Source organism: Vulpes vulpes, chromosome 1, assembly GCF_048418805.1.
Source record: "Vulpes vulpes isolate BD-2025 chromosome 1, VulVul3, whole genome shotgun sequence".
Classification (NCBI taxonomy): domain Eukaryota; kingdom Metazoa; phylum Chordata; class Mammalia; order Carnivora; family Canidae; genus Vulpes; species Vulpes vulpes.
The window spans coordinates 140520174-140545278 of NC_132780.1; the positions used below are offsets into that span (position 1 = coordinate 140520174).

At 52.2% G+C, this 25105-nt stretch overlaps 2 protein-coding genes across 6 annotated transcripts in view; both read left to right on the forward strand.

Moving 5' to 3' along the window:
* Positions 1 to 2494: 2494 nt before the first annotated feature.
* On the forward strand, positions 2495 to 12019 carry SRF (serum response factor). 2 transcript variants are annotated; one of them, XM_025990947.2, is made up of 7 exons: positions 2495 to 3350; positions 4946 to 5212; positions 6781 to 7042; positions 7589 to 7708; positions 8779 to 8970; positions 9285 to 9361; positions 9589 to 12019. In XM_025990947.2, exons 1-7 carry the CDS (start codon positions 2838 to 2840, stop codon positions 9682 to 9684), a joined length of 1527 nt encoding a protein of 508 aa, XP_025846732.2. In that variant the 5' UTR covers positions 2495 to 2837; the 3' UTR covers positions 9685 to 12019. The 2 variants fall into 2 exon arrangements, with proteins under 2 accessions (XP_025846732.2, XP_025846733.2); XM_025990948.2 differs by lacking the exon at positions 4946 to 5212.
* A 572-nt stretch (positions 12020 to 12591) lies between these two features.
* The window catches only part of CUL9 (cullin 9), a 39095-nt gene continuing 26581 nt past the window's right edge, over positions 12592 to 25105 (forward strand). For 2 of the 4 annotated variants that reach the window (XM_072732387.1, XM_072732398.1), the window contains exons 1-12: positions 12592 to 12713; positions 14425 to 15025; positions 15586 to 15740; positions 16075 to 16272; positions 16351 to 16584; positions 17081 to 17216; positions 17367 to 17560; positions 17828 to 18233; positions 18643 to 18835; positions 21469 to 21676; positions 23949 to 24145; positions 24513 to 24730. In XM_072732387.1, coding sequence (XP_072588488.1) covers positions 14431 to 15025; positions 15586 to 15740; positions 16075 to 16272; positions 16351 to 16584; positions 17081 to 17216; positions 17367 to 17560; positions 17828 to 18233; positions 18643 to 18835; positions 21469 to 21676; positions 23949 to 24145; positions 24513 to 24730 — 2734 coding nt within the window. In that variant the 5' untranslated portion in view covers positions 12592 to 12713; positions 14425 to 14430. Of the gene's footprint in view, positions 12714 to 14424; positions 15026 to 15585; positions 15741 to 16074; positions 16585 to 17080; positions 17217 to 17366; positions 17561 to 17827; positions 18234 to 18642; positions 18836 to 21468; positions 21677 to 23948; positions 24146 to 24512; positions 24731 to 25105 lie in introns of all 4 variants that reach the window. The other 2 variants (XM_025990949.2, XM_025990950.2) reach the window with 1 other exon arrangement.

Consider the following 25105-nt stretch of genomic DNA (forward strand, 5'->3'; position numbering starts at 1 on the left):
GCAATGGTCCAGGGATTGGGTGAAATGGAAGCGGTCAGTCTATGTGATAAAGGGTAACTGAGAGCTGTGCTCATTCCACACACCATACCCAGTGTGTGCAGCAGTCAGTAGCTGTCCTCTGGGGTGCACTGCTAAGGGTTGTCAACCCTGCACATGTCTAAACTAGTGGTCTCAAAAAAGTCTTTCAAAGGCAGGCAGGAATCAGCCCAGGGCTGTGGTTATGACTACTACTCAAGACAAATCACAGTCCCAAGCACCATTTGGAACCCATGTATGTATTTGACCTGTTCTTCCTCTTAAGCTAACACATTCCATATGTTAAACTACCTGTTATGTAGAGTAAATTAGGAAAAGGAAAAAAAAAATCTTTGGAACTATTGGGAAATGGGGAAGAGTAGGGCTCTTAACTCCCGTAGTTAGAGGTTGATGAGCATATATATATACACACATGTTAGTTCTCACAAATCACTTGAACATACCTTGTTTCACTGTTTCTCAAATTCCTTGGACTTTGGCTCACAGTAGGAAATGCAATCGACATTTTTATCTGGTACACACCCACGCTGAACTATATGAAATCGGCAATATGCTACCCCCTTGACCTATAAAATGGCCATTGTATGTAGTTCAACCTAAAAATAATGCAAACAAAAGTTTTATGCAAAAATATTTGCCCTTGTATTTTGTAATCTCAATAATTTATTATTTTGTTATTATTTTTAAAGATTTTATTTATTTATTCTTAAGAGAGAGAGGCAGAGACACAGGCAGAGGGAGAAGCAGGCCCCATGCATGGAGCCTGACGTGGGACTCAATCCGGGGTCTCCAGGATCACGCCCCGGGCTGAAGGTGGCGCCAAACCACTGAGCCACTCGGGCTAACCCCTATTTTATTTTTTAAAAATTTTACTTATTTATTCATGAGAGACACAGAGAGAGAGGCAGAGACGCAGGCAGAGGGAGAAGCAGGCTCCATGCATGGAGCCTGACGTGGGACTCCATCCCGGGACTCCAGGATCACGCCCTGAGCTGAAGGCAGGCGCTAAACCGCTGAGCCACCCAGGGATACCCGCACTAATTTATTATTTTAAATGCTCAATGCAGTACACTAAATTCATTTCATTACCACCACCACCAAAGGGTCATGACCAACTGCTTAATCTTCACAAAAAAACTTTGAAGGCAGGAATCATCATTCTCTGATCTCCTTAAAGACAGTCCAATGTTTATCCCAGGATTTATTAACCCTAATAGCTTCTATTAACTATTCACTGACCATTTTATGCTTTAGTCTTTATCTCATTTAATTTGCATTAAGATCCCAACGTGGGGTGGGTACCAACGATGAGGAATATGATGAAATTTGGAGAGGTCCAATACTTGTTTCCAGGCACAGGGCTAGAGAAGAGGCTGATCTCAGATTTGAATTTCTGTAACAGCAAAGCCCAAGCTATGTTCAAGGCTTTGGAGCTGGGACCTCGACCCACACCCTGAACCTGGGCTTTGTCCCGCTCCTCTTCCAACTAAACTACCTCCTTCCCCACCCCCAATGGGCTATCCATAGAAGGGTGTGTGTGTGTGTGCGCGCGCGCTGGCTGGCTGGCTGGCTGGCTGGCTTGCTTACTTGCTGAAACTTTCTGCCTGGCTCTACATTTTCCCAGGCTTTTGCACAGGCGGTGGGGTGGGTTTTATCCTTGGGACCACCTCCTCCCCCAGTCCAGCCCGCAGCTGGAAGTCTTCACTGATCTTCATCTCGTCTCCCTGCCCCCTTCGGGGACCGGGAGGCCGACTGTCTCCTTCGGTCTTTTCCAGATGTCCGTCTGCCAAAGATCCCTCCAGTATAGAGGATGATGAATGAGGACCGGGGAGCCAGCCTGGTGGGAAAGTGTCGTCGCCTTGAAAAGAGAGGGAAAGGGAAAGGAAGTCGGGGGGAGGGGAAGCGACGAGTCTGGACTCCGGGGACCCAAGCCTCCTTGGCTTAGCCAGTAAATTTGCCTCCCTCAGGAAGGCGTGGGGAAGTGCTCCAATCCCTGTACTCCCTTGGAATTGGGGCTGTATTATATCATTTACTGAAACCCGCACAGTCCTCTCAGGTTTTACCCCGGTGTTTGCTTCCAGCCCTTCCAGTGCGGCTTTCCCAGGGCTGCTAGCGTTCCGCTGCAGGACTGCGCCTCGGTCCACTCCCAGGCTTCCTCTCCTCCGGTCCCTCCCAATTCTACCATTCTCTGGTCAGGGGGGCGGAGTCGGTAACTCCTCTCCTGTTCCTTTAAGAGGCTTCGGCTCCTCCCCTTTCGGAGTCGCCGTCTGACGCGGGATGACAGCAGCGAGTTCGGTATGTCTATGCAAATAAGCGCTCCCTGTGGGCCAATGGGGAGCGGAGGTGCCGGAACCGCGGACCAATGCGGCGGGGGCGCAGGGGCTCACCATATAAGGAGCGGCCTCGCCATAAAAGGAAACATTGTATCTCTTTATATGGGGGGAAGGGTCGGGGGATCCCTCCGCCGCCAGCGCGTGGTCCCGGCCCCCTCCACCCGCCGTCTCGGCCGCGGCCAGCAGCCCCTGCCCCCCGGGGGACGCTGACGGCCGCCGGGCGCGCCGCCCTAGCAGACGGACAGGGGGCGCTCCGCGCGGCCTGGGGCAACCCGGGCCACAGGGGCAAGAAAGTGAGGGCCCAGGTCGGCCCGGGCGTGCAGGGGCCCCGGGTTCGCAGCGGCGGCGGCGGCAGCGATAGCGGCTCTAGCAGCAGCGGGAGTGCCGGGTTGAGCCGGGAAGCCGATGGCGGCGGCGGCGGCTCCGATTCCTCGCTGACTGCCCGTCCGCCCTCCTGCATTGAGCGCCATGTTACCGAGCCAAGCTGGGGCCGCGGCGGCGCTGGGCCGGGGCTCGGCCCTGGGGGGCAGCCTGAACCGGACCCCGACGGGGCGGCCGGGAGGTGGCGGCGGCGGCGGCGGGACTCGCGGGGCTAACGGGGGCCGGGTTCCCGGGAACGGCGCGGGGCTCGGGCCGGGCCGCCTCGAGCGGGAGGCTGCAGCAGCAGCGACAACCACCCCGGCGCCCACCGCGGGGGCCCTCTACAGCGGCAGCGAGGGCGACTCGGAGTCGGGCGAGGAGGAGGAGCTGGGCGCGGAGCGGCGCGGCCTGAAGCGGAGCCTGAGCGAGATGGAGCTCGTCGGTGGGCCCGAGGCGGCGGCGGCGGCCACCGGAGGCTATGGGCCGGTGAGTGGCGCGGTGAGCGGGGCCAAGCCGGGTAAGAAGACTCGGGGCCGCGTGAAGATCAAGATGGAGTTCATCGACAACAAACTGCGGCGCTACACGACCTTCAGCAAGAGGAAGACGGGCATCATGAAGAAGGTACAGGGCCCGGAGGCTGGCCGGCCACGGGGGACCGGGAGGGTGGGGACACGCCGGGGGAGCCCGGGAGGAAGGCTGAGCCGAGGCGGAGGTGAGAGGCGGCGAGTCCGCAGGAGGTGTGTGGGAGGGGATGGCTGTTACCCCTGGAGGGCTAAAGGGGAGGGGCTGCCGGGGAAATGTGGGGAGAGGGGAGATGCCCGGAACGTCCAGAGAAGAGGGAAAGGCGCCGAGGTGGGAGTGACGGGCGCTAGAGAGGAAGAGGGCCCTTGCGGAGTGAAGGGGTGGAGAGTGGTGATGGGTGGTGGTGATAAGACGCGGGGGTCCCTAGACCCAGTGCTTTCTGGTGTTCGGGGGTGGGTGCCGGAAAAGCAGGGAGCCTTCGGGAAGGTATGGAAGTGAAGAGGCTGGAGCTCTATAACAATGAGCCAGCTTGTGTAGGAGGAAGGTGGGCACCACAAAGTATTGCTGGCTGGAAGGAGAGGCAGGGCTGATGACCGAATGGGGCTCAGGAGCCCCAGGTAAGGGAGCAGGGTGCAGGAGAACTGATGCTGCTCTGAGCAGCAGGCACTGAGTCCCACGATGGCCATGTGTCTTCCTTCACATCCACTGGAAACCGGTGCACTCTCTGCAGGACAGCTTTCAGGACCATCTGCCTTTGGGACAAGTGGGATTTCCAGCCCTAGGGAGTGTCTGTGCATGGAGTTTTGGGGAAGGCAGGGAGGTTTGCAGAGGTACCTGGGAATTCTTCCTCTTCTAGCCAGCTATCCAGTGAAACGGGGAGAGAGGAAAGGGAGGGGGAGGGATGGAAGCAGATGAACTGGAAAACAAGAAGCTAGAACCCTGGGGACATTGGCTGGTGTTTATTTTTGTCCCATATAGAAACCAGAGCTTCTTCCAAGGTGGGTTGTGGAACTTTTCTGGGAGTAAAGATGCCATCTGTGGGGCCACCTTTGTAGGTCCCTTCCCTGGGTTCATGGCAGGGTAGTAGCTGCTAACCTAGCTCCCATCTCCTATCACTCCAGACACTGTTGCATCAGGACAAGGAAAGAAAAAAGCTGGTAGCACAGTATGATAGGGCATGAGGACAAAATGGCAACAGGTTAGGACCCGTGCAGTTTCTGGGAAGAAACATGAGGACAGTTTAGCACTAATGTGACCCCTTATCCCTAATGTCTTACGGGACTTACAGTGATATAGCAACTTCATTCTGTCTGGTTCCTATGACAGTGAAGAGTGGGTGGGTGGGAGCCCTCTCTGTGAGACTCCTGGCACCAAGCTGTATTCAGGAGCAGCTACCTGGGCCCTTCCGTGTCCTCTGAGATTATACATTCTGTCACTAGGGGTCTGTGTTTGCTTGGGGTATCTGCAGGTCAGTGGCTGCTTCTCAAAGGAGTAGCGTGGGTAGTTTTTCTGCTCTCCAACTCTCTTTCAGATATCTTGATAGGACCCTCCCCCTGCCCCAGTCACTGGAGAGGAAGGTCTCTGGGTGGGGAGCAGAGGCTTGAGATCACTATGTATTTCCTCTCTTCCCTACTTCCCAAGGAAGGTAGAAAAAGTTTGGCTGATCTACCCATCTCCTTCCCCCTACTCCCCAGGCCTATGAGCTGTCCACGCTGACAGGGACACAGGTGCTGTTGCTGGTGGCCAGTGAAACAGGCCATGTGTATACCTTTGCCACCCGCAAACTGCAGCCCATGATCACCAGTGAGACTGGCAAGGCACTGATTCAGACCTGCCTCAACTCGCCAGACTCTCCACCCCGCTCAGACCCCACCACAGACCAGAGAATGAGTGCCACGGGCTTTGAAGAGACAGACCTCACCTACCAGGTGTCGGAGTCCGACAGCAGTGGGGAGACCAAGGTGTGTTTGGGTCGCCTATCTGAGGGGAAGGAAGGGGAGGGGCTTCACCGGCAGAGAGGGGAGGGGGTACCTCTCTCTCCCTCACTCAGGTTAGGTGCCCACTAATGTGGAACGGAGCCGGGTTAGTGCCCCTCATCCTAGGGGACAGGTGTCCATCCTCGCCATCCTGACAGGAGGCCGGCCCCCTAGATAAGCGGGCGGCCTCCGTGCCCTTATAAGGCCGGCTCCGGCTCCAGGCCGGCCTCCCGCCTGCAGCCCGCCCGCCTGGCAGGGCCCTCGCATTCCTCCCGCCAGCTGTCTCCCTGCTGGGGGCGGGGGCGTAGCTTAGCCCTGCCCTCGCAGCAGGCTGGGTTGCCAGGGAGTAGGAAGGAAGCACTCGTGGGCTCCAGGGTCCTGGGAACCCAGCACTGTCGGGAGGCGGGCTGGTTGACTGGGCTGGAGACTACCTAACTAGCCAGCCGCCTACCTCTTCAGGATGTCCGGGCCTGGGCACGTTTAGGGAGTGTATTCGCGGCTGCTAGGGATGCCGGCCCTAGTTACGCCTTCCCCTTCCTTTTCCCGGTAAGGAGAGGGGGCGGGGCTTCCTCCGTTGCTTCTCTAGGGAGCTCCACCTTCCGGGTGCCCCTTCACTAACTGGCCAATCGGAAGAAGCGGCACTGTTTGCCTTAGCAACGCCTTCACCAATCAGGGCCTTCGAGCTCGGCTGCCTAGCAAACATCCCGCGCTGACCCACCCCCAGGATTTGAACCCCCTCAGTTCTCTGGGCTTGGTTCTCAGCTCGTGGCTTCCTCCTTCCCCTTCTAAGAACAAAGGCTCACCGAGGGAAGAGTCAGTGCTCCAGGTTTTCCCCCTCTTTCCGGCCTATCATCTGTAGTTGCAAACTCTTTAAGCAGTAGGTAGGGCTCGTTTATTCTCAGGGAATTTTGCTGGAGGAATTAATTCCTTTGGTAGTTTAAATCTTAAGAATTTGACATGAGTGCTTAATTGCCAAACACCCAAGATCTCTCTGAAACCCTAAGTTCCCTGAAAAACTCTCGTCCGTCCGTATCTCAGAAACCTAGCAAGTCAGAGCTAGAAGGATGTTTTTAAAGAGGACATAGTAGCCTAGTCCCCTTCATTTCCCCCCCAGGAAAACTGAGGCTCAGAAAGAGGAAGTGATTTCGCCAGGATCACATAGATGGTCAGAGCTGGGAATAGACCCCCGTGTCCTGATTCCACAGCCAATGTGATTTTCATAGTCCATTGGGACACAGAATTCAGGAAATTATGATGATGACATCATCATCATCATAAGAGCAGCAAATACATATTACTTTTTTTTAGGTGTCAGGCACTTTATTTATATTCACCTATTTATCTTCACAACACCTATGCGGTAAGTCTTCTTTTATGGACAGAAAATTGAAGCTCTGAAGCTCAGTAACTTGCCCGGGGTCAGACAGCAGGTAAATGGCAGAGCTGGGGTTTGAACCCAAGCACACTGGTTCCAGTCTGGGCTGTCAGTCACACAAAGCTGCAAGGGCAGAGTCTGGTAGAGGCTCACTGCTGCGTCTTTACTCTGGGTGTAGGACACACTGAAACAGGCGTTCACGGTCACCAACCTGCCGGGTACCACCTCCACCATCCAAACAGCACCCAGCACCTCTACCACCATGCAAGTCAGCAGCGGCCCCTCCTTCCCCATCACGAACTACCTGGCACCAGTGTCTGCTAGCGTCAGCCCCAGCGCTGTCAGCAGTGCCAACGGGACTGTGCTGAAGAGTACAGGCAGTGGCCCCGTCTCCTCTGGGGGCCTCATGCAGCTGCCTACCAGCTTTACCCTCATGCCTGGTGAGTCACAAGGGGCAGATTGAGCATGCCAAGAGTGGGTTTAGGGCTGGCACAAGGGGAACCTCTTTCCTTGCTCAGAAGGAGGGTGGACAGGGGCCAGCCAGAACCTGAGAGAAGCCACTTGGGTCCCACTGGGAGGCATGCCCTTCCCCACTGGGACCCCTACTGTCCTTGTCAATAAGTTTCAACCATACCCTCTGGCCTTGTCTAGCCAGCCTAGCCCTGTGTCCCCCTGCCACGGGGACAGTAGACATTCTACCACTTCCCTACCTTGATTGGAGGACAGGTCATGTTCTTGATGGTTCGGTGCCGGCTCCTATATCAACCAAGGAGGCAGAGGCAAGGCCTAGGGGTGGAAGGAGGTGGGAGGGGCCAGTGCAGAGTGCAGAAACCCAAGAAGACAAGATTCAGGGCATGAAAGACCTCTTTAGCCCCCAGGAAACTATGGGAGTTAGGGAGCAGCATGCCAGACCTTGGGCCTGGGGTGTTTGTGGGTGCCAATGGTGGCCAGGTGGGACAGCATGAGTAAGTCTCTGTGTCTTATAGGAGGGGCAGTGGCCCAGCAGGTCCCAGTGCAGGCCATTCAGGTGCACCAGGCCCCACAGCAAGCGTCTCCCTCTCGCGACAGCAGCACAGACCTCACGCAGACCTCTTCCAGCGGGACAGGTATAGCTTGAAGCTCTCTTCTCCCTGCCCTTCGTCCTTCATGAGGCCTAGGAGCAGGTGCCCAGCAATACCCCTCCCATAACTAAGGTCAGAGAATTTCTTAATGTGGAGATGGAGGCTTTTGGCTTAACCTTTATCTTAATCCTTATGGGAAAGTCAAATGAGGATGGCTGGGTTTTGGATCCTGCCCTGCAGTAGGGCTTTGGATTTCAGGAAGAAATTAGGGACCATCGGAGCCACCCTTCTTCTCATTCAGATAAAAAGCTGGAGGCCCAGAAAGGAGAAGTTACTTCCCAAGGACACATGTTTGCTTAATTACTAGGAAAGATTTATAGAGCAGTTGTCTCCTTGTGGGAGGGTTTTCTAGGTTTTGAGTAGCTATAATTCTGCTCAGTGTCTCTAGTCATTTCAGAAATGATGAAACACTTTCAAAATTAAATTATTTTTAAGTTCTTGTTATTGACAACCTTGTTACACAAGATGTGGTCTATGGACAGAGAAGTAGCATCACCTGGGAGCTTGATAGAAACGTAGACTCATAAGCTTTACCCCCAAACCTACTGAATCAGAATCTGCATTTTAATAAGATCCCAGGTGGTCTTATGCATATTAACCTTTGATGTTGAAAAGATGAATTTGTTAACCACACGTTTAGGAAGAGGGAGAAAAAAGAAAAAAGGAAGAGAGAGGAGCGGTAAGAAATAAAAAATGGGATGATGGAACCTCCTCAAAGGGAAGCATCTGAGTTTCCTTGGAGTGGGTCAGTCATTGCAATTCTTGTTTCTCCCAGGACCTTATGGTCTTGGAACGAAGAATTGGAGAGATAGACAGTTGAATAGTACAGTGTGATAGGATACAATTAAAGGTTGGTGCTCAAAGAGAAGGTTGGTATTCAAACAAAAATAAGTCTTTTCTTAGCCGATGACAGGAATCAGAGGAACAAGTCTTATCAAGCTTCTGACCTGGGCAATGGCAGGAGGACTCCGGAGCCCTGGAGCTCCTGGAGGTGGGATGGGGGAGATCAGTAGGGACCGGTGTCAACTTCCCTAATGTGTGTCTGTGTTTGCCAGTGACATTGCCTGCCACCATCATGACGTCATCTGTGCCCACAACTGTGGGTGGCCACATGATGTACCCTAGTCCCCATGCGGTGATGTATGCACCCACCTCGGGCTTGGCTGACGGCAGCCTCACCGTGCTCAATGCCTTCCCCCAGGCGCCGTCCACCATGCAGGTGTCCCACAGCCAGGTCCAGGAGCAAGGTGAGTGGTGGGCTGGGGCTAAAGGGGACCATGTCCTCCTCCCTCACATACCCACATATCCAAATGGCCCCCCACATACACACCTAGATATACACACTCATATACCCATACCCAAACAAGGATGCCCACACATATAACTACACACACACACACACACACACACACACACACACACACACACACACGGACGCTTGCACACACATTCCCACACCCATTGCTGTCCACTAGGATACTCATGCATTCCATTCCAACTAGTATCTGGAAGTTTCTCTTGAGCAAGCAGTTTGAGTATCTCCTGTGGTTTCCCAATGCAGGTGGTGTTCCCCAGGTGTTCCTGACAGCGCCATCTGGGACAGTGCAGATCCCTGTTTCTGCAGTTCAGCTTCACCAGGTAGGTGTGGGGGCACCCTTCACCTCACCTCAGCCAACCCAGCCATTTCCTTCTCTTGACTTTGGGGATTTCATTTACCCATTGGTCTAAGCCAAGATTCCCTAAGCCAGGAGGCCCATCTGTTTTCCCAGTCAGGCTCATGGTGGACAGGCAGGCCAGCAGGGGGAAGCTTGAGCTGGCTGGTCAGTTCCTGCCCTCCTTTTCCTTACACACCCCCTTCCCTCCAGATGGCTGTGATAGGGCAGCAGGCTGGGAGCAGCAGCAACCTCACCGAGTTACAGGTGGTGAACCTGGACGCCGCCCACAGCACCAAGAGTGACTGATCCGCCCTGCCACCCTGGACAGATGGCCCAAGGGATGGCACCACTTATTTATTGTTGCCTTTTCACGTTTTCTTTACACACACGTTGACGGGCCCGCAGGAGGGAGGCAGGGAGGAGGAGTGGGCAGCCACAGGACTGAGCCCTCTCACTCCAGCCAAAGAAATGGGCCAGCCTGCCCTCCACCCCATCCTCCCTCCCCCTCCCCTCCTTCTGGCTCCACCTCCCATTTTCTGTTGATGGTGGGGCTGTCCTCCCTCCTCAGACTCCCCTAGCCAGCTTGGCTCCATGTTTGCCATGAGTATTAGCTTATCCAATGGGACCGTGCCCCACCTTCCCACACACAGGCCTCTGTGGGACTAGGCACTGTGTTCCCCCGAGGAAGCAGTGGGGGTCCTCTCCCAGCCTCCTTGCTGACCTGCTGTCAGCACCGTGTCTGTCACAGGCTGGGTGACAAGAGCCCTATCCGTGCCCCTCAGGGAGCCACCTGGGGAGATGGGGCTTCTTCCCTCACGCCGATGCCCTATTGTCCCTGTAGCTCCTGAGAGCTGGGCCTGTGCACAGAGCAGGTTCCTGGGGCCACCTGTCCTGCCCTGCCCTGCCGGTCCCCTTGGGACTCCAGGAACTCCTGGGTGGGAGGGAACTGCCAGTGTTCCCTCTCACCCTGTCTTCCCCCCCTCCCCCCAGCTGCTTTACTTAAAAGTTGATTTTGAACTTTTTATTTGAGGAGACGAAGTGAAAACAAATCTATAAATATATATTTTTAAAATATTTAAACTTTTTTTTATGGCGTGTTTCTCGTCCCCCTCCCTGCCCAAGCTCCCCTTCCCTGGGGAGCCCTGGGGCTCCCCGGAACTGACAGGGCCTCTGGGGATGGAACCACCCCATGAGCTCGGGGCCCCGCCAGTGTGTAGGGGAGATTCTGGGACTGCCCGGTCCTGGGTTGTTGCCAGGAGAAAACCGGGGGAGGGGCCCTCAGGCCATGCCCCAACGGGGTGGGCAGGGTGACCTGCAGCCCTGGGTCTCTTTTTGCCCTCTAGGGCTGTCGCAAGGGAGAGGGAAGAGGGAGACCAAATGTGGGGGTGGGGGTGGGAGGGTGTCAGGTAGAGGCAACTGACTTCATTTGTGCCACACGCATGGGCATTGCAGCCTTGTGCTCCCCCAGGCCTGCAGCCGCCTGGGGCCCAAGTTGCAGTGAGCAGGGTGGGGTCTGGGAGGGGTTGAGAGGCAGGAATGGGGGTCAGAAGAAATGGGAGCAGCTCTTGGGCTGAATATAAAGATAGGGGAGCCAGAAATGGGCAGCTCTCCCAGGGAGTGAGCAGCTACTGTAACTTTTTTAAATTAAGACAAAAAGCCTTGAAGAAAATGACTTTATTTTTCTAAGTGTAACCTCAGTATTTATGTAATTTGTACAGGGGCCGTGCCCTACCCCACTCTGCCCCCTTTGGGGTAGACCTTGAGGATGGGCCAGCATAGGGGGAGGGTCTTTTACCCCGTGTCAGAGCCTACCTTCACCCCCTTTATCCAGAAAGGGAGCTTTTTCAGAACAGGGCAGCAGTTGGGGTAGAGTTTTATTAACCCCTGTGACTGCCTTCAGGAAGAACAATCCTGCTTCTGTGATTAGGTGAAGGGGTGGGGGAAGTTTGTGCGCACAGCCTAGTTATCAAGGGGATGATTTGCCGATGTGTCTGAGAACCCCCATAACCTCTAACCCCCATTGCTGTCTTGCCCCGATTTGGGGTGCCGAGATGGAAGTCACTGTTCTGGGCTTTCTCCTGGAGATAGCTGGGGGTTATGGGTGGCTTACAAGGCTGGGGCATGGCAAATCAGGGGCCAGAGAGTGGGGAGCTTGGGACTCAGGTCTGTAACTGCCCAGCCCCCTTTCTCTGCTCTTGTTTCACTCCACCATCACTCACTCACTCTCCACTCCCCCACCCAGGGGAGGAGACTGATGAATTCCTCCTCTCTTTCCCACAAAAGACAGACCCAGTGAGTGAATCAGGCAAAGTGCTTATAATGTGTGTTGTGTGAGCGTGGCCTTGGGAGAACATGTGTGTGTCAGGGATGAGGTGGCATTTATATGTGCAGCAACCCTTGGTATTTCCCTTTCTTGGTGGCTCTGGAGTGTGTGTGTGTGTGTGTGTGTGTGTGCGCGCGCGCGCGCGTGTGCGTGTGTGTGCCTGAGTGTGTGTGTGTGAATGGAGTATGTCAGTGGTTTCTACTTCCCCTGGGATGCTGACCCAGGAATAGTGGACATGGTCACAGTCCTATGTACAGAGCTTTCTTTTGTATTAAAAAAAAATACTCTTTCAATAAATGTATCATTTTTGTGCACAGACTGTGGAGTCTTTGCCTCCGTTTTTCCGCATAGAGAGGGAGGGAGAGAGGAAGTATGAACGCGAATCAAACTCCAGACGCTGCTCTGAGAAGCAAACCTGGCCGCCTGATGAGAACAATGGCAAGGCCAAGGGGCACTTTGGGCTGTGGAACTCTGCAACTTAATTGAAGGAACATTTCTGGGAGCTGGGGCCTTTGTCTTTGCGCAGGACTTTGTTAGCTTTTTAGGCCAACACAGAGAGGAGCGATTTTAATTAATAGGAAAAGTGATTCCACCAATCCAAAGCACTGCTGTAGGGTTTGGGAAACTCATGGCCACGTGACCCAGTGAGAACTCAGGACAGCTTCGGGGTTGGAAGTGTAGGTTTCAGGGGGACCGGGCAGGCCGACCCGGGAAACGCGAGCGGGCCTTCAAGGTGATGGAGGGAAAGGGCTGCGTACTTCTGCGGCAAGGAGCAACGTGACCGTGAGCGCGGGCTCCGCCTGCCGCGCGCCCCGCGCGCAGCGCCGCGGCCACTGCGCATGCTCCACCCGCGCGCCCTTCCGCCTCGCTCGGCTGTGGGCCGCGGGGGCCCCCGTAGGAGCCGGGCCGCGCCCGCCCGTGCCGTGTGACCCGGAAGGGAGCTGCTGAGGAGGCGGGGCCAGGACGGCGGGACCGGCCGCTGGCTCCCAGCGAGGGAGCCGGGCAGTGGGAGGTGAGAGGAGAGTCCTGCGGCTACCCGCTCCCTGCCGCGTCCCCTACCCGCTCCCTGACCCGCGCTCCGTGGGGCTGACGACGGGAGCCACGTCTTGCCCTCCGAGATTCGCCCGGTCCTGTCAGCCTCCTCGGACCGCGCCCCCCCATCCTCACCCCGCCCCCCAAAGCCGTTCCGCTGCCCTGGTGGCCTCCTCCGGCCCCCCTCCTCCGCCAGACCCCTGATGGTCTGCAAGCTTGGGCCTGACCTTGCTACCTCCGTCCACCTGCTGTCTCATCCCCGGGTCCCGACCTCACTTCCACACCTCAGTTTACGGCTCTGGTTCTAGGCCCTTAATAGTTCCCCCTCCCCCCAACCCCATTTCGGCCTGTTCGTTGTTTTCCTTCACCCTGCTCATCGGTTGCCCATCGCAGCATCACTGATTACCTTCCAGTCTCTCCCCTTCCCATACTACCCGGACCCGGTCCCCATCGAGGTCCACATCCCATGTTTCCTGTCCTCTTCAAGCCTTTCGTCTGTCATCTCTCATCTGCCCCCCATTCCTATTCTCACCACTCCCCGTTGTCCCCATACTGCTTCATATCCTACGTACCTTTTCCTGATCACCAGCATAGCCGTCTTCCTACTCTCATTTATCATCTCCTGGCTTAATAAGTCAGTTTATCTGAGGACTGCTCCTCCCTTCTCCAGCTAAGAATAACATTAGATTGTGTTTACTGAGCTCTCACTATGTACTGGTGGCTGTTCTAGGCGGTTTACGTACATGGTCTTATTCAATTTTTATAACTTCATGAGGTGATTTTGAATACTATCACCATGTTGCAGAGGAGGGAGCTTAGGTTCAGGGATGAAGTAACTTGTACGAAAATACCCACAGAGTAAGTGAAAGAGCCAGAATTCAGGGTCACACCTGAGTCTTATCTGTGCTATATTTCTTCTCTCACATTTTCACCATCTCCTGACCTCGTTTCCTACCCTTCAGTTCCATGATTACCACCTCCATATGTATCCCTCTGACTTAGACCCTCACTGTGCATACAACTTACATGCCAGGCGGCACTTGGTCACTTTTCCTAGAATCTCACCTGGCCCCCTCAGCGCCTCTCCTGCTCACCCTGCTCACAATACCCTGATTCGTTTTCCCCATCCAGCCCTCCAGATGTGGAGGCCCACCGCCCAACCTTCTTTCGTCTCTATTCTATCTGTCATGGCCCACTCCTTTATATTCACATTCCAGCTTTACACTGTCATTTTTACGCCCTGTCCTGCCTTCCCTCCACCCTGACTTTCCCCATTTGTTCTGGCCCCACTGTCTCCCATGCTGCCGTCCAGCCTGCTCATCCCTGTTATCCTTCTAAGTCTTGATCTGTATCCCTCAGTTGTCTTGCTCTTTTGCCCAGACTGTCCTGCTTAGCTGTCACCACTTTTGAGACCTTTTTGTTCTTACCCTCTTTCGTCACCTCTTCCATTTCTTAAAGCCCTTCATTTCATCCTCTTGCCATTTCCGCTGCATTCTCCTTCCTTACAAATCCCAAAGTATGTTCAAGTTATATATTCTGTCCCATTCTTGGCTTTTTCTATTTGGTCCGTAAATTCCACTGTGCAGCCTACCAGTCACCCTGCACCGGATCTGTGTCTCAAGGTTCCATCCCCTCCATGTAGTCTTTTTCTTAGCCCTCATTGCCTTTACCTTTCTCCTTGTGTGTCCCAGGTCAGGATGGTTGGGGAACGGCGTGCCGGGGACCTCATGGTGCCCTTGGGGCCCCGGCTGCAGGCATATCCTGAAGAGCTTATTCGACAGCGGCCTGGGCATGATGGGCATCCTGAATACCTGATCCGATGGAGTGTTCTGAAGTGTGGGGAAGTGGGGAGAGTGGGTGTGGGAGAGGGCAAGACAGAGCACATCCTCATGTGGCTGTCAGCCCCCGAAGTCTATGCCAACTGCCCCATGCTGTTAGGTGAGCGGGCACTATCTAAGGGACCTCAGCACGAACCAGCTGGGGGTTCAGGAAGCTTCCCCCGAGATCCAGGAGGTCTGGATGACACAGCAATGGGAGAGATGGAGGCTGATGTGCGGGCGCTGGTGCGCAGGGCTGCCAGGCAGCTGGCGGAAGGTGGGACCTCCAGCCTCACAGCTGCTGTACTCCACACCATCCATGTGCTCAGCGCCTACGCCAGCATCGGGCCCCTCACTGGGGTCTTCAGGGAGACAGGAGCTCTGGACCTGCTCATGCACATGTTATGCAACCCTGAGCCTCAGATCCGTCGGAGTGCGGGCAAGATGCTACAGGCTCTGGCAGCCCACGATGCTGGTAAGAGACAGCCAGGGGAAGAAGGAAAACACTGGAGAGAAGGGGGCCATAAAGAGTAAGGACAAAAAGAGGAGGGATTTCCCAGCTCGGAAAGAACACCTAGTATTTGGTGGATATCAATTCAGTGCAAGAAAAAAAAGAGTATAGAATAATAAACTGTTACAGGTATGTGAATAGAATGAAATAATAGCACTCAGTTTATCTGTCCATTCTCAGTACAGTGGCAGAGAAGAGAATAGGATAGGTTTATATTTTTAAAGGCTGGGTTGAGATTTATTCGTTGATTGTGAGATCAGTTTGGTGGGTTACAACCAACATTTTTTTAAATGTAAAATAACTAGCAGGTAACACTTGGTAGGGTAAGTTTTGTAGCATTCAACATATGTTTCAGTTGTATGTGTGTATGTTTGTATCGGGTTACCATGTAAAATGTATACCTTCTTGTGAGTCTCAGTCACAAAGAAGTTTGAAAGCCTCTAGGGTAGGGGATAGATGGTCTAGAATAGGCAGGGTAAAGTATTGAGATTGAGGAGAAGATACATATTGGGTGTGGTTTACAGGGAGTCGGGCTCACGTCCTTCTGTCACTGAGCCAGCAAGATGGCATCGAGCAGCACATGGATTTTGACAGCCGCTATACTTTGCTGGAGCTGTTTGCAGAGACCACATCCTCTGAGGAACACTGCATGGCCTTTGAGGGCATTCATCTGCCGCAGGTACTCTGGCAGCTGTGGGGGAAATGCCATATACAAGGCCGAGGACATCACTACTGAAAATGTGGTTCAGGATTATGCATCAACACCAGAGCCACTTGGGGAGCTTGTTAAAATGAAGGTTCATGCCTGCTTCCCCACTTAGAATTTCTGAGATTAGAACCCAGGAATCTTTCTTTTAAGACACTCCTTGTGTGTTATATAAGTCACAGTTTGAGACCTACTCAAAGTGTGGGGATAGGCGTTTATGTTTTTCTGTAGAGGATGATATTATGGGGAAAGGAGAGAGGATGAAACTAGCAGAAGATAAGCCTACACCACAGACTATGTCTTACAGATCCCAGGAAAGCTGCTCTTTTCCCTGGTGAAACGCTACCTATGTGTCACTTCCCTGCTGGATCAGCTGAATAACAGTCCAGAGCCAGGGGCTGGAGACCGAGGCTCCCTGTCCCCGAGGGAGTTTGGCTGGGAGAAAAGCCGGGGGCAGCGAGAGCTGGAGTTCAGTATGGCTGTGGGCAACCTCATCTCAGAGCTGGTGCGGAGCATGGGCTGGGCCCGGAACCTCGGCGAACAAGGCACGTCGCCACCGCGGCCAACCCGGTCCATCTTTCAGCCCTGCATTTCAGGCCCTAGCCTTTTGCTCCCCACTATGGTTGCCACCCCCAGAAGGCAAGAGCGGGCCTTCCGTCAACGCTCTGAATTCTCCAGTCGCTGTGGCTATGGTGAGTACGTGCGAGAGACGCTGCAGGCTGGGATGCGAGTGCGCATGCTGGATGACTACGAGGAGGTCAGCGCTGGGGATGAGGGCGAGTTCCGTCAGAGCAACAACGGCGTGCCACCCGTGCAGGTGAGCCAGGGCATGTGTGAGATGCTGTCGGGGCTCTAGCTGGGGGAGCATAACTGGGGCTTCCATGCCAGGGGCTCTGGTAGGCCACCCATGGAAAAAAAGACCCGTGGGGATTGGAATGGTGAAAGGGGGTCAGCAGTTGAGAAGGGCTTGGGAAAATTGGGAAGGCTGAGAAAATTGGATGGGCTGTGAGGCCAAGCAGAGACTCACGTCCAGGAAGCAGAGCTGATACATGGAGACACTCTTTGCACCCCCACCCATGGAGTTGGCTAGGAGGAAGTGTCAGAGCAGAGACCATCAGGGTTAGGAGGAGATGAGTGGCAAGGCCAACCCCATAGGGAAAGGTAGCCTTTTGCTATACAGAGGCTTTCCCCAACTTAGCCGGGTGTGCATCTGAGGGCTATGGGGCCCAGCTCCAGGCCCAGCCTTGTCCTCTCAAGCCGCACCACCCAGGGCTCAGAACCCTATTCTCATTTTCTTCCTCCCTCCACACCAGGTCTTCTGGCAGTCAACGGGCCGCACCTACTGGGTACACTGGCACATGCTGGAGATCCTGGGCCCAGAGGAAGCTGCTGAGGATGCGGCTTCAGTGGCTGTGGAGAAGGGAGCAGGGGCTCCTCTGCTGGACACAGGTGAGCCTTGAAGGGCACATGGACACAGCATGTCTCTGAACAGAGGAGTAGGCCTGGGGCAAAGCCACTCCTGATCCAGAGCTGCCCTAGAGATTCAGAAATGCACTCTGTTCCTGTGAAATGATAACACCGCTGTTCCTGTGTCCTCAGCCCTTCCCTCCTGGGACTGGAAACCTGTGGATGGGCTCTACTCTTTGCCGTACCTCCAGCCCGAACCTCAGAAGAATGAGCAGTTGGGATACCTGACCCAGGCTGAGTGGTGGGAGCTGCTCTTTTTCATCAAGAAGCTGGACATATGTGAGCAGCAGCCAATTTTCCAGAATCTTCGAGAGAACCTAGATGAGGTATCATAGGCCTGAGATATTTGGGTTTATAGTGGGTTTGGAGGCAGGATTCTCTAAAGGAGTTCAAGATAAGGAGGTGCTTAGGGGGAGGCTGGAGCTAGAAGTTAGAGAGTATGAGGGGGCCTGCTCGGAAAGGAGATAAATGCTGTGAGGTCTGGTATGTAGAAATTTGCAAGGCATGGCAGGAGGCAGCTACCCTCCCTATTTTTGTCCCCAGGACCTTCAAGTCTACTTGTCCCTGAAATGCATACCCTTTTCTGTTGACAGACCCTGGGTGACAAGGCCCTGGGTGATCTCTCTGTGCCCATAGAGATGGCTGAGGGTCTGCTGCAGGTGCTCAGCAATCGGTTTGAGGGTAGCACCCTCAGTGACCTGCTCAACTCCCAAATCTACACCAAGTATGGGCTGCTGCCTGATGAACTAAGCATCTCATCTTCTTCACGAAGTCACTCCTGTACTCCAGATCCAGAGGAGCAGTCCAAGTCAGAGGCCAACTTCTCAGAAGAAGAGACTGAGTCTCCCAAAGCAAAAGCTGAGCCCCTGAAGGCAGATGCAGAACCTGCCAAGGGAAAAATTGAGCCCCCCATGGCACAGAGTGATTCACAGCTATTTAACCAGCTTCTGGTGACTGAGGGAATGGCTCTGCCCCCTGAGATGAAGGAGGCGGCCAGTGGTGAGTCATGTGCTGGGAGGAGAGGGCAAAGAATTTGGAACAAGTCCTAGGCAGTCCCCATAGAAGTAGTTAGGGTAGAGCAGAGCTGTGGACTAAGGTTGCTGTTGCATGGGAAAATACTCTGGAAGCATGCATCCATCTTCCTTCCTTTGACCTTGGGTGTATCCAACCAATCACTGCTCCCTTCAGTATCCCAGGAAAAGGAGGGTCTGTTTTCCAGAATATCTTCATCTTCAGTGTTTGGCTATTAGATCCCTCACACAGAATTAGAAAAGCTTGGAATGCAAACTACAGTAATAAATAATGTATTAAAATATCAGTTGGATAACTGGGCTTGACCTTTAAAGACTTCCGACTTGGAGGAGCCTCAATTTTTCCTAAGCCATTACCTTTCCCTCACCAATTTCAGAAATGGCTAGAGGCTTGCGGGGCCCTGGTCCACGCAGCTCCCTGGATCAGCATGTGGCAGCAGTTGTGGCCACCGTGCAGATATCCAGCTTGGACACAAATGTGCAGCTTTTGGGGCTCTATGCCCTCTCTCAGGCTGTGGAAGAAGTCACTGAGCGGGACCACCCTCTGGTCCGTCCTGACAGATCCCTGAGGTTAGTTAGCATGGTGGGAAGGGCAAGGGGTTTGGGCTTAAGCTGCCATTGGGGGAGGATGGTGGGAGTGAGGGAAGGAACTATAGCAGGAAGTTGAAAGGCTGGGGGTGAAAGAAGGGTCAACCTGAGGAGCAGCCAAGCAGGATGCAGTATTATAATGGACTATTCTAATATACTCGGAGGACTTACTCTGTGCCAGGCTCTGTGCTTCAGGTTCTACACACATTCTTCTCTCTGTCTTCCTTCCTGAGGAAGAGTTGATGCTATGCTTATGCCATTGTTTGGGTGAGGAAACTGAACTTTAGAAAATTTAACTCATGGAGTTTGACAGCAGAGCCAGGATTCAAACCGAGCTCCTTTTGGCTATACAGCTTGAGTTCTGACCCTACTCCTTGAGTTCTTTTATTTTCTTTTTCCTTCCTTCATTTGTTCTTCCTTCCCTTCCTTCCTTCCTTTTTAAAGTTTAATTTATTTAAATATCTCTACACCGAACGTGGGGCTTGAACTCACGACCCCGAGATCAAGAGTCACATGCTCTTCCAACTGAGCCAGCTGGCACCTCTGAATTATTTTATTTTTTCTCCCTTCTTATTTTCTATTTTCAAAGATTTTTAAAACTGCTTCTTAATTTTACAAATAATACACAAATGCACTCCATTTTAAAAGATCTGAAGAATGTAAAAGAACATAGTACAGAATCCCTTTTTTGCCTCTGTTGCCAGTCTGCTGTGGATTTTTCAGACCTTCCGTAGATGTACATTTGTTAGTGTGTTTGGAAATGGAATATCTTCTGAGTTTGTGTTTACGTCTGTGTAATCACGCTACATGTTTCTACAACTTACCCCCCACACTCAGTATGTCTGAGAGGGCTCTCCACGCCCATCCACATAGAGCTGCCTCATTACTTTCACCACTGCGTAGGACTCTGCAATAGGATTATCTCCAAGTTCAAGTACAGTGTTCTATTGGATCTGTTTTCCTCACGTCTGCCAACACTGGATATTACTATTTAAAAAAAAAATCTATCAGATTGGCAGAATTTTAAATGATTGATATCTTTGTTTTAATTTCTTTTCTAGTGAAGTTAAGCATATTTGCATGCATTTGTTGTGTTTTTTCTTGTACAAATAATCTGTTCTTATCCTTTGCCCATTTTCCTACTGGGTCTTTGTTTTTTTTCTTACTGATTTGTAGGCAATCTGGATATTAATCTGTTGCTAGTGTTTCATGTATTTTGCCTTTTTTTTTTCAAAATTGTATTAACTTTTCTGAACATAAAATAATATATGCGTCCTGTAAAAAAAGTTAGAAAATTATGAAGATAAAAATTATCTGAAAAACCTTTGGAGAAAGAGTCACTGTTCACATTTTGGTAAACTTTCTTACTTATATTTCTATATCCATTCATATATATGGCTCATGTGGTATTAACTTGTTTATAATAAATCCTGGCTACAGAAGGGGATTTATATTTGAAGCACATTTGATTCATGTTGTTGTCATCATAAAGCTCATGAGAAAAGACAGACAGAATTTTCCCAGGCTACCTCCTCAATATGTATCTCTCACTATGGAGAAAGATAATTTCACTGTTTTCCTTCTTGTGATGTTCAGGGTGAGCTAGGGACTCTGGAGCACTTCTTTCTTCTCTTCAGATCAGCAGTTCATAGGACTCTTTCCCTTCCTCATAATTGCTTATCTCTTAACTTTATGGACAGTGTCTTTCACTCTGCTAAAGTTTTAGAATTTTAAATTAGAATATTTTAAAACTTTTTTTAAAAAAGATTTATTTATTTACTCATGAGAGACACAGAGAGAGAGGCAGAGACACAGGCAGAGGGAGAAGCAGGCTCCATGCAGGGAGCCCGATGTGGGACTCGATCCCAGGACTCCAGGGTCACACCCTGGGCCTAAGGCAGGAGCTAAACCACTGAGCCACCCAGGCGTCCCTATTTTAAAACTTTTAATGGCTTCTAGGTTTTGGGTGTCTCTGTCCTTTTCCAAAATTATAAAAAAATATTTCCCTGTATTTTGTAAATATTTTAAAATCTGTTTGCAGTTTCCTTATGCTGATGGGCCTGAGGCATTGTTCCAGCTGTAACTGTTTCTGCTGTCTCCACCTCACAGGTCGCATGGCCCTTGCTGTTCTTACTGGCTGGGATGTTACCCTTATCTAGAGATCTGTATCTACCCTGTGTCTTTACTAGAGTTTTAATTTTCTCGAGTTTATATTTTGATAGCTAGCATATGAGTCTACCCTTGTTTCTTTTTTTTTTTTCCTACCCTTGTTTCTTTCTAAACATTTCTCAGCCATTCTTGCGTGTTTTCTCATCCTCTGACTGAAGCTGCCTGTCCTGTGTTTTGTAAAAAAGACCTTTTAGGCATCGTGATAAGAATTACAAATAGACTTATTTGAAAGGGTAAGCCAGAGTTTGTGACCGTTTTTGCCCTATGGTCTCCTTGGTGCAGCGAGGAGCCAGAGGCAGTTAGCTGGCAAAGGAAAGGGGATGAGGGGTGAGCCTAAGATGAGGAGTGCAGGTTGGGGAGCGTGGGGGGATCTTGTTGGAAGGGGTTGGGCAGGGAGTCAGGTGTGACTTTGGGGATGGGAAACGGCCATGTCTCTTCTCTCTAAGAGAGAAGCTAGTGAAGACACTGGTGGAGCTGCTGACCAACCAGGTGGGAGAGAAGATGCTGGTGGTACTGGCTCTGCGTCTCCTCTACCTGCTGATGACCAAGCACGAGTGGCGCCCACTCTTTGCCAGAGAGGGTGGCATCTACGCCGTACTGGTTTGCATGCAAGAATATAAGACCTCCGTCTTGGTGCAGCAGGCGGGGCTGGCGGTGAGTGGACTGGGCCTGGCGGGAGAGAACGATGGGCAAGAGGGCAGGCTGGGCACTGCTGACCTTGGGGAGGTGCTATGGTGACTTAGACCAGGGAGGAAGCTTGGGATACAAAGATACAGGTGGGTTAAGGGTGTCAGCTGGACAGTCTTGGAGATTGAGTGCGTGTTTGGACAAAGGGACTAGGATATTTTTAAGAACGACTCCCAGATTTAAAATGGAGCAACAGGGATCCCTGGATGGCGCAGCGGTTTAGCGCCTGCCTTTGGCCCAGGGCGCGATCCTGGGGACCCAGGATCAAATCCCACGTCGGGCTCCCGGTGCATGGAGCCTGCTTCTCCCTCTGCCTGTGTCTCTGCCTCTCTCTCTCTCTCTCTGTGTGTGACTATCATAAATAAATAAAAATTAAAAAAATAAAAATAAAAAATAAATAAATAAAATGGAGCAACAGAGGGGATGCATAGGCCATTTACTTAGTGGGGGAATGTAGGGGGAGGAAAGCTATGGGGAGAAGATCTGGAGTTGTGCTTTTAGTTTTGTCGAATTTCCCATGTCTTTTTAGGTACCCGTAAGTGTTTGGCTAGAGACTAATTTTCTGCATGTGACAAAGTAATTTTTTACTCTTTGATCTGAGTGATACCCTTACATAGAAAATACTCCCTTGCCAGATGTGGGTGCCTTGCCACCCTGGGCCTAGAGGATGGAGAAGGGGGGCCCTGTTCAGGGGAGCTCACAAAATTGGCTTCCTGACTACTCCAGATACAAGTGCTGGCTGGTAGGAGGTGTGGGCAGGGTGTGTTCTGTATAGCCTGGGGTCCCTGAGGGGAACAGGTAGGCTTCATCTGAATTAGTTCTGAGAATGGATTCCAGGAGTATAATGGCAACAGCATGGACAGGAGCACAGGTCCTCTTAGAGCAGGCTGTTCCAGAGCGAGGTTGGGAGGCTCTTTCCTGTGCAGGGCCAGCTAGGTGCTGCTCCTCTGAAGAGCAGCCAAGCATTTGTGTCTAGGCCATGTTTGCTCAGAGAATTCCGTACTGACCCTTCCAGATCACATGATCAAAATACAGCACTGGCCCCTAAATTCAAACACTTGCCCCGTAGCAGAATTGCATCATCTTGTTTTTTTTTTTTTTTTAATTTTTTTTTTATTATGATAGTCACACAGAGAGAGAAAGAGAGGCAGAGACACAGGCAGAGGGAGAAGCAGGCTCCATGCACCAGGAGCCCCACGTGGGACTCGATCCCGGGTCTCCAGGATCGCGCCCTGGGCCAAAGGCAGGCGCCAAACCGCTGCGCCACCCAGGGATCCCCATCATCTTGTTTATAACCTCAGGCTTACAGAATCCAGCTAATTGGGGAGAGGGGGGTAACCGAAGGGATAAAGCCTCATTATAAAGGTAGCATATGCATGGAAGGTTCAGGCCTTAAAAGGGAGAGTGTCCTGAGAATTAGTTCTAATCTCTAACCCTAGCAGGTTTCTTCTCAAGTGTTAACCCTTTCCCCAGGGAAGAGAGCCTCCACTCTAATGGTATAGTGTTCATCTTCATTTAATTTTCTATATAGTACCAGCAAACAAGTTCAGAAATTCCAAGAATTTTTTCCTGTAATTCCAGCCCCTCCTTCTGTGAGACAACCCAAGTAGTCTTATTGAGGAAGGTTGGCTACTGGCTTTGGAGGCTCAGGGACATAGGTTTGCAGTGTCGGCATATCAGTGGTGATTGAACCCGTGGGAGTAGATGAGGTTGCCTAAGCAGGGAGTGCAGAGTGAAAAGGGGTCAGGAACTTCCATGTTCAAGGATTAGGCCGAGGAATTCCAGAGAGGCAGGCCGACCAGGACAATATGAAGTCCTGGAACTCAAGAGAAGAGAGGTTTTGCAAAGCGGGGGTGGTCAAGTGAGATGGAAGACAGTGTTAAGGAAAGCCTTGGAAGACAACTAGATGCTGTGGAAAGGTCCTAACCCTGAGAGGAAGCTGCGGGAGGGGTCGGTCACGCCACTCAGCCACTCAGCCTCGTCGCTGGCAGAGCGAAGTGGCAGGCTGATTTTATCACTGAGCCTCATTTTTTTCTATGCTTTCTTTGCTTCTCTCTCTTTTTGTTTGTAGCATTTGATATCCCATCATGACCTCCTTCATTTTCATCTCCTACTTGACCTACTTGCAAACAGCTCAGCTGCCCCAAAGTTTGGAGTTGAGAGTGAGGACCTGGCTCTCCTCTTTTTCTGCAGGGTGGCTCTGCCCACCACTAACTCTGCTTCCACATCCCCATTGCAGGCACTGAAGATGCTGGCCATTGCCAGCTCCTCGGAGATCCCCACTTTTGTTACTGGCCGAGATCCTATCCACCCTTTGTTTGATGCCCAGATGACCAGAGAGATCTTCGCCAGCATTGACTCAGCCACCCGCCCAGGCTCTGAGAGCCTGCTCCTTACTGTCCCTGCGGCCGTGATCCTGATGCTGAACACGGAGGGGTTAGTGCATCACCCTCCAAACTCCCGCTAAGCCCCAAGCCCCACTACTGCTCTGCCCACATCTCATCTGCTTCACAGAAATTTCCCTTATGTTGTTATCTCTGGATGAAACATTGGCGGCCCTCTCTGACTGTTGTTAGTAGATTGGGGGTAGGGAGTTCCCCAGGGAGAGCAGGGGCACCCTGACCTTCCTTCCTGGGGTTGGGGGAAGTGACCTGAGGTCAGGGAGCTGGGTGTCCTGGCCTCAGAAGGAGCCCTGGAGCCCTTTCCTCCCTAGCTGCAGCCCTCCTCCTTTCTAGACTTGCTCTCTGCTTCCATTGCATTCACTCTCTTTCAACTTCTTCCCGGGTTACCGCCTTCCTCACAGGTGCTCCTCTGCTGTGAGAAATGGTCTGCTCCTGCTCAATCTGCTTCTGTGCAACCACCACACTCTGGGGGACCAGATTATAACCCGAGAGCTGAGAGATACCTTATTCAGGCACTCTGGGATAGCACCGGGGACAGAACCCATGCCTACCACACGCACCATACTCATGATGCTTCTCAATCGCTACTCAGAACCACCAGGCAGTCCTGAGCACACAGGTACCATTGTGGATGGGGTGGTTCTTCTGAGGAATCAGGTGGTGCCAGCCTGTGGCCAGGAGAGCTAAGGCTTATATACTAGTACCTTACTGGAAAGATACAGTGAACCTCTAGGAAAGGAGTAAGGGTTTTGGCACTCAAGTTAGGTCTTAAGTAGAACTTTCTGACGAAGAGGAGAAGGAGACTCTAGGATAGGTAAGGAAAATTATCTAAGGCCAGTATATGGGGTGTCTGGTTAGTGCAATCAGTAGAGCCTGTGACTCTTGATCTTGGGGTTGTAAGTTCCAGCCCCATGTTGGGTGTAGAGATTACTTTAAAATAAAATCTTTAAAGCCACCATGCTAGGTAGTAGGGAGGTATAATTATAATAGCTTA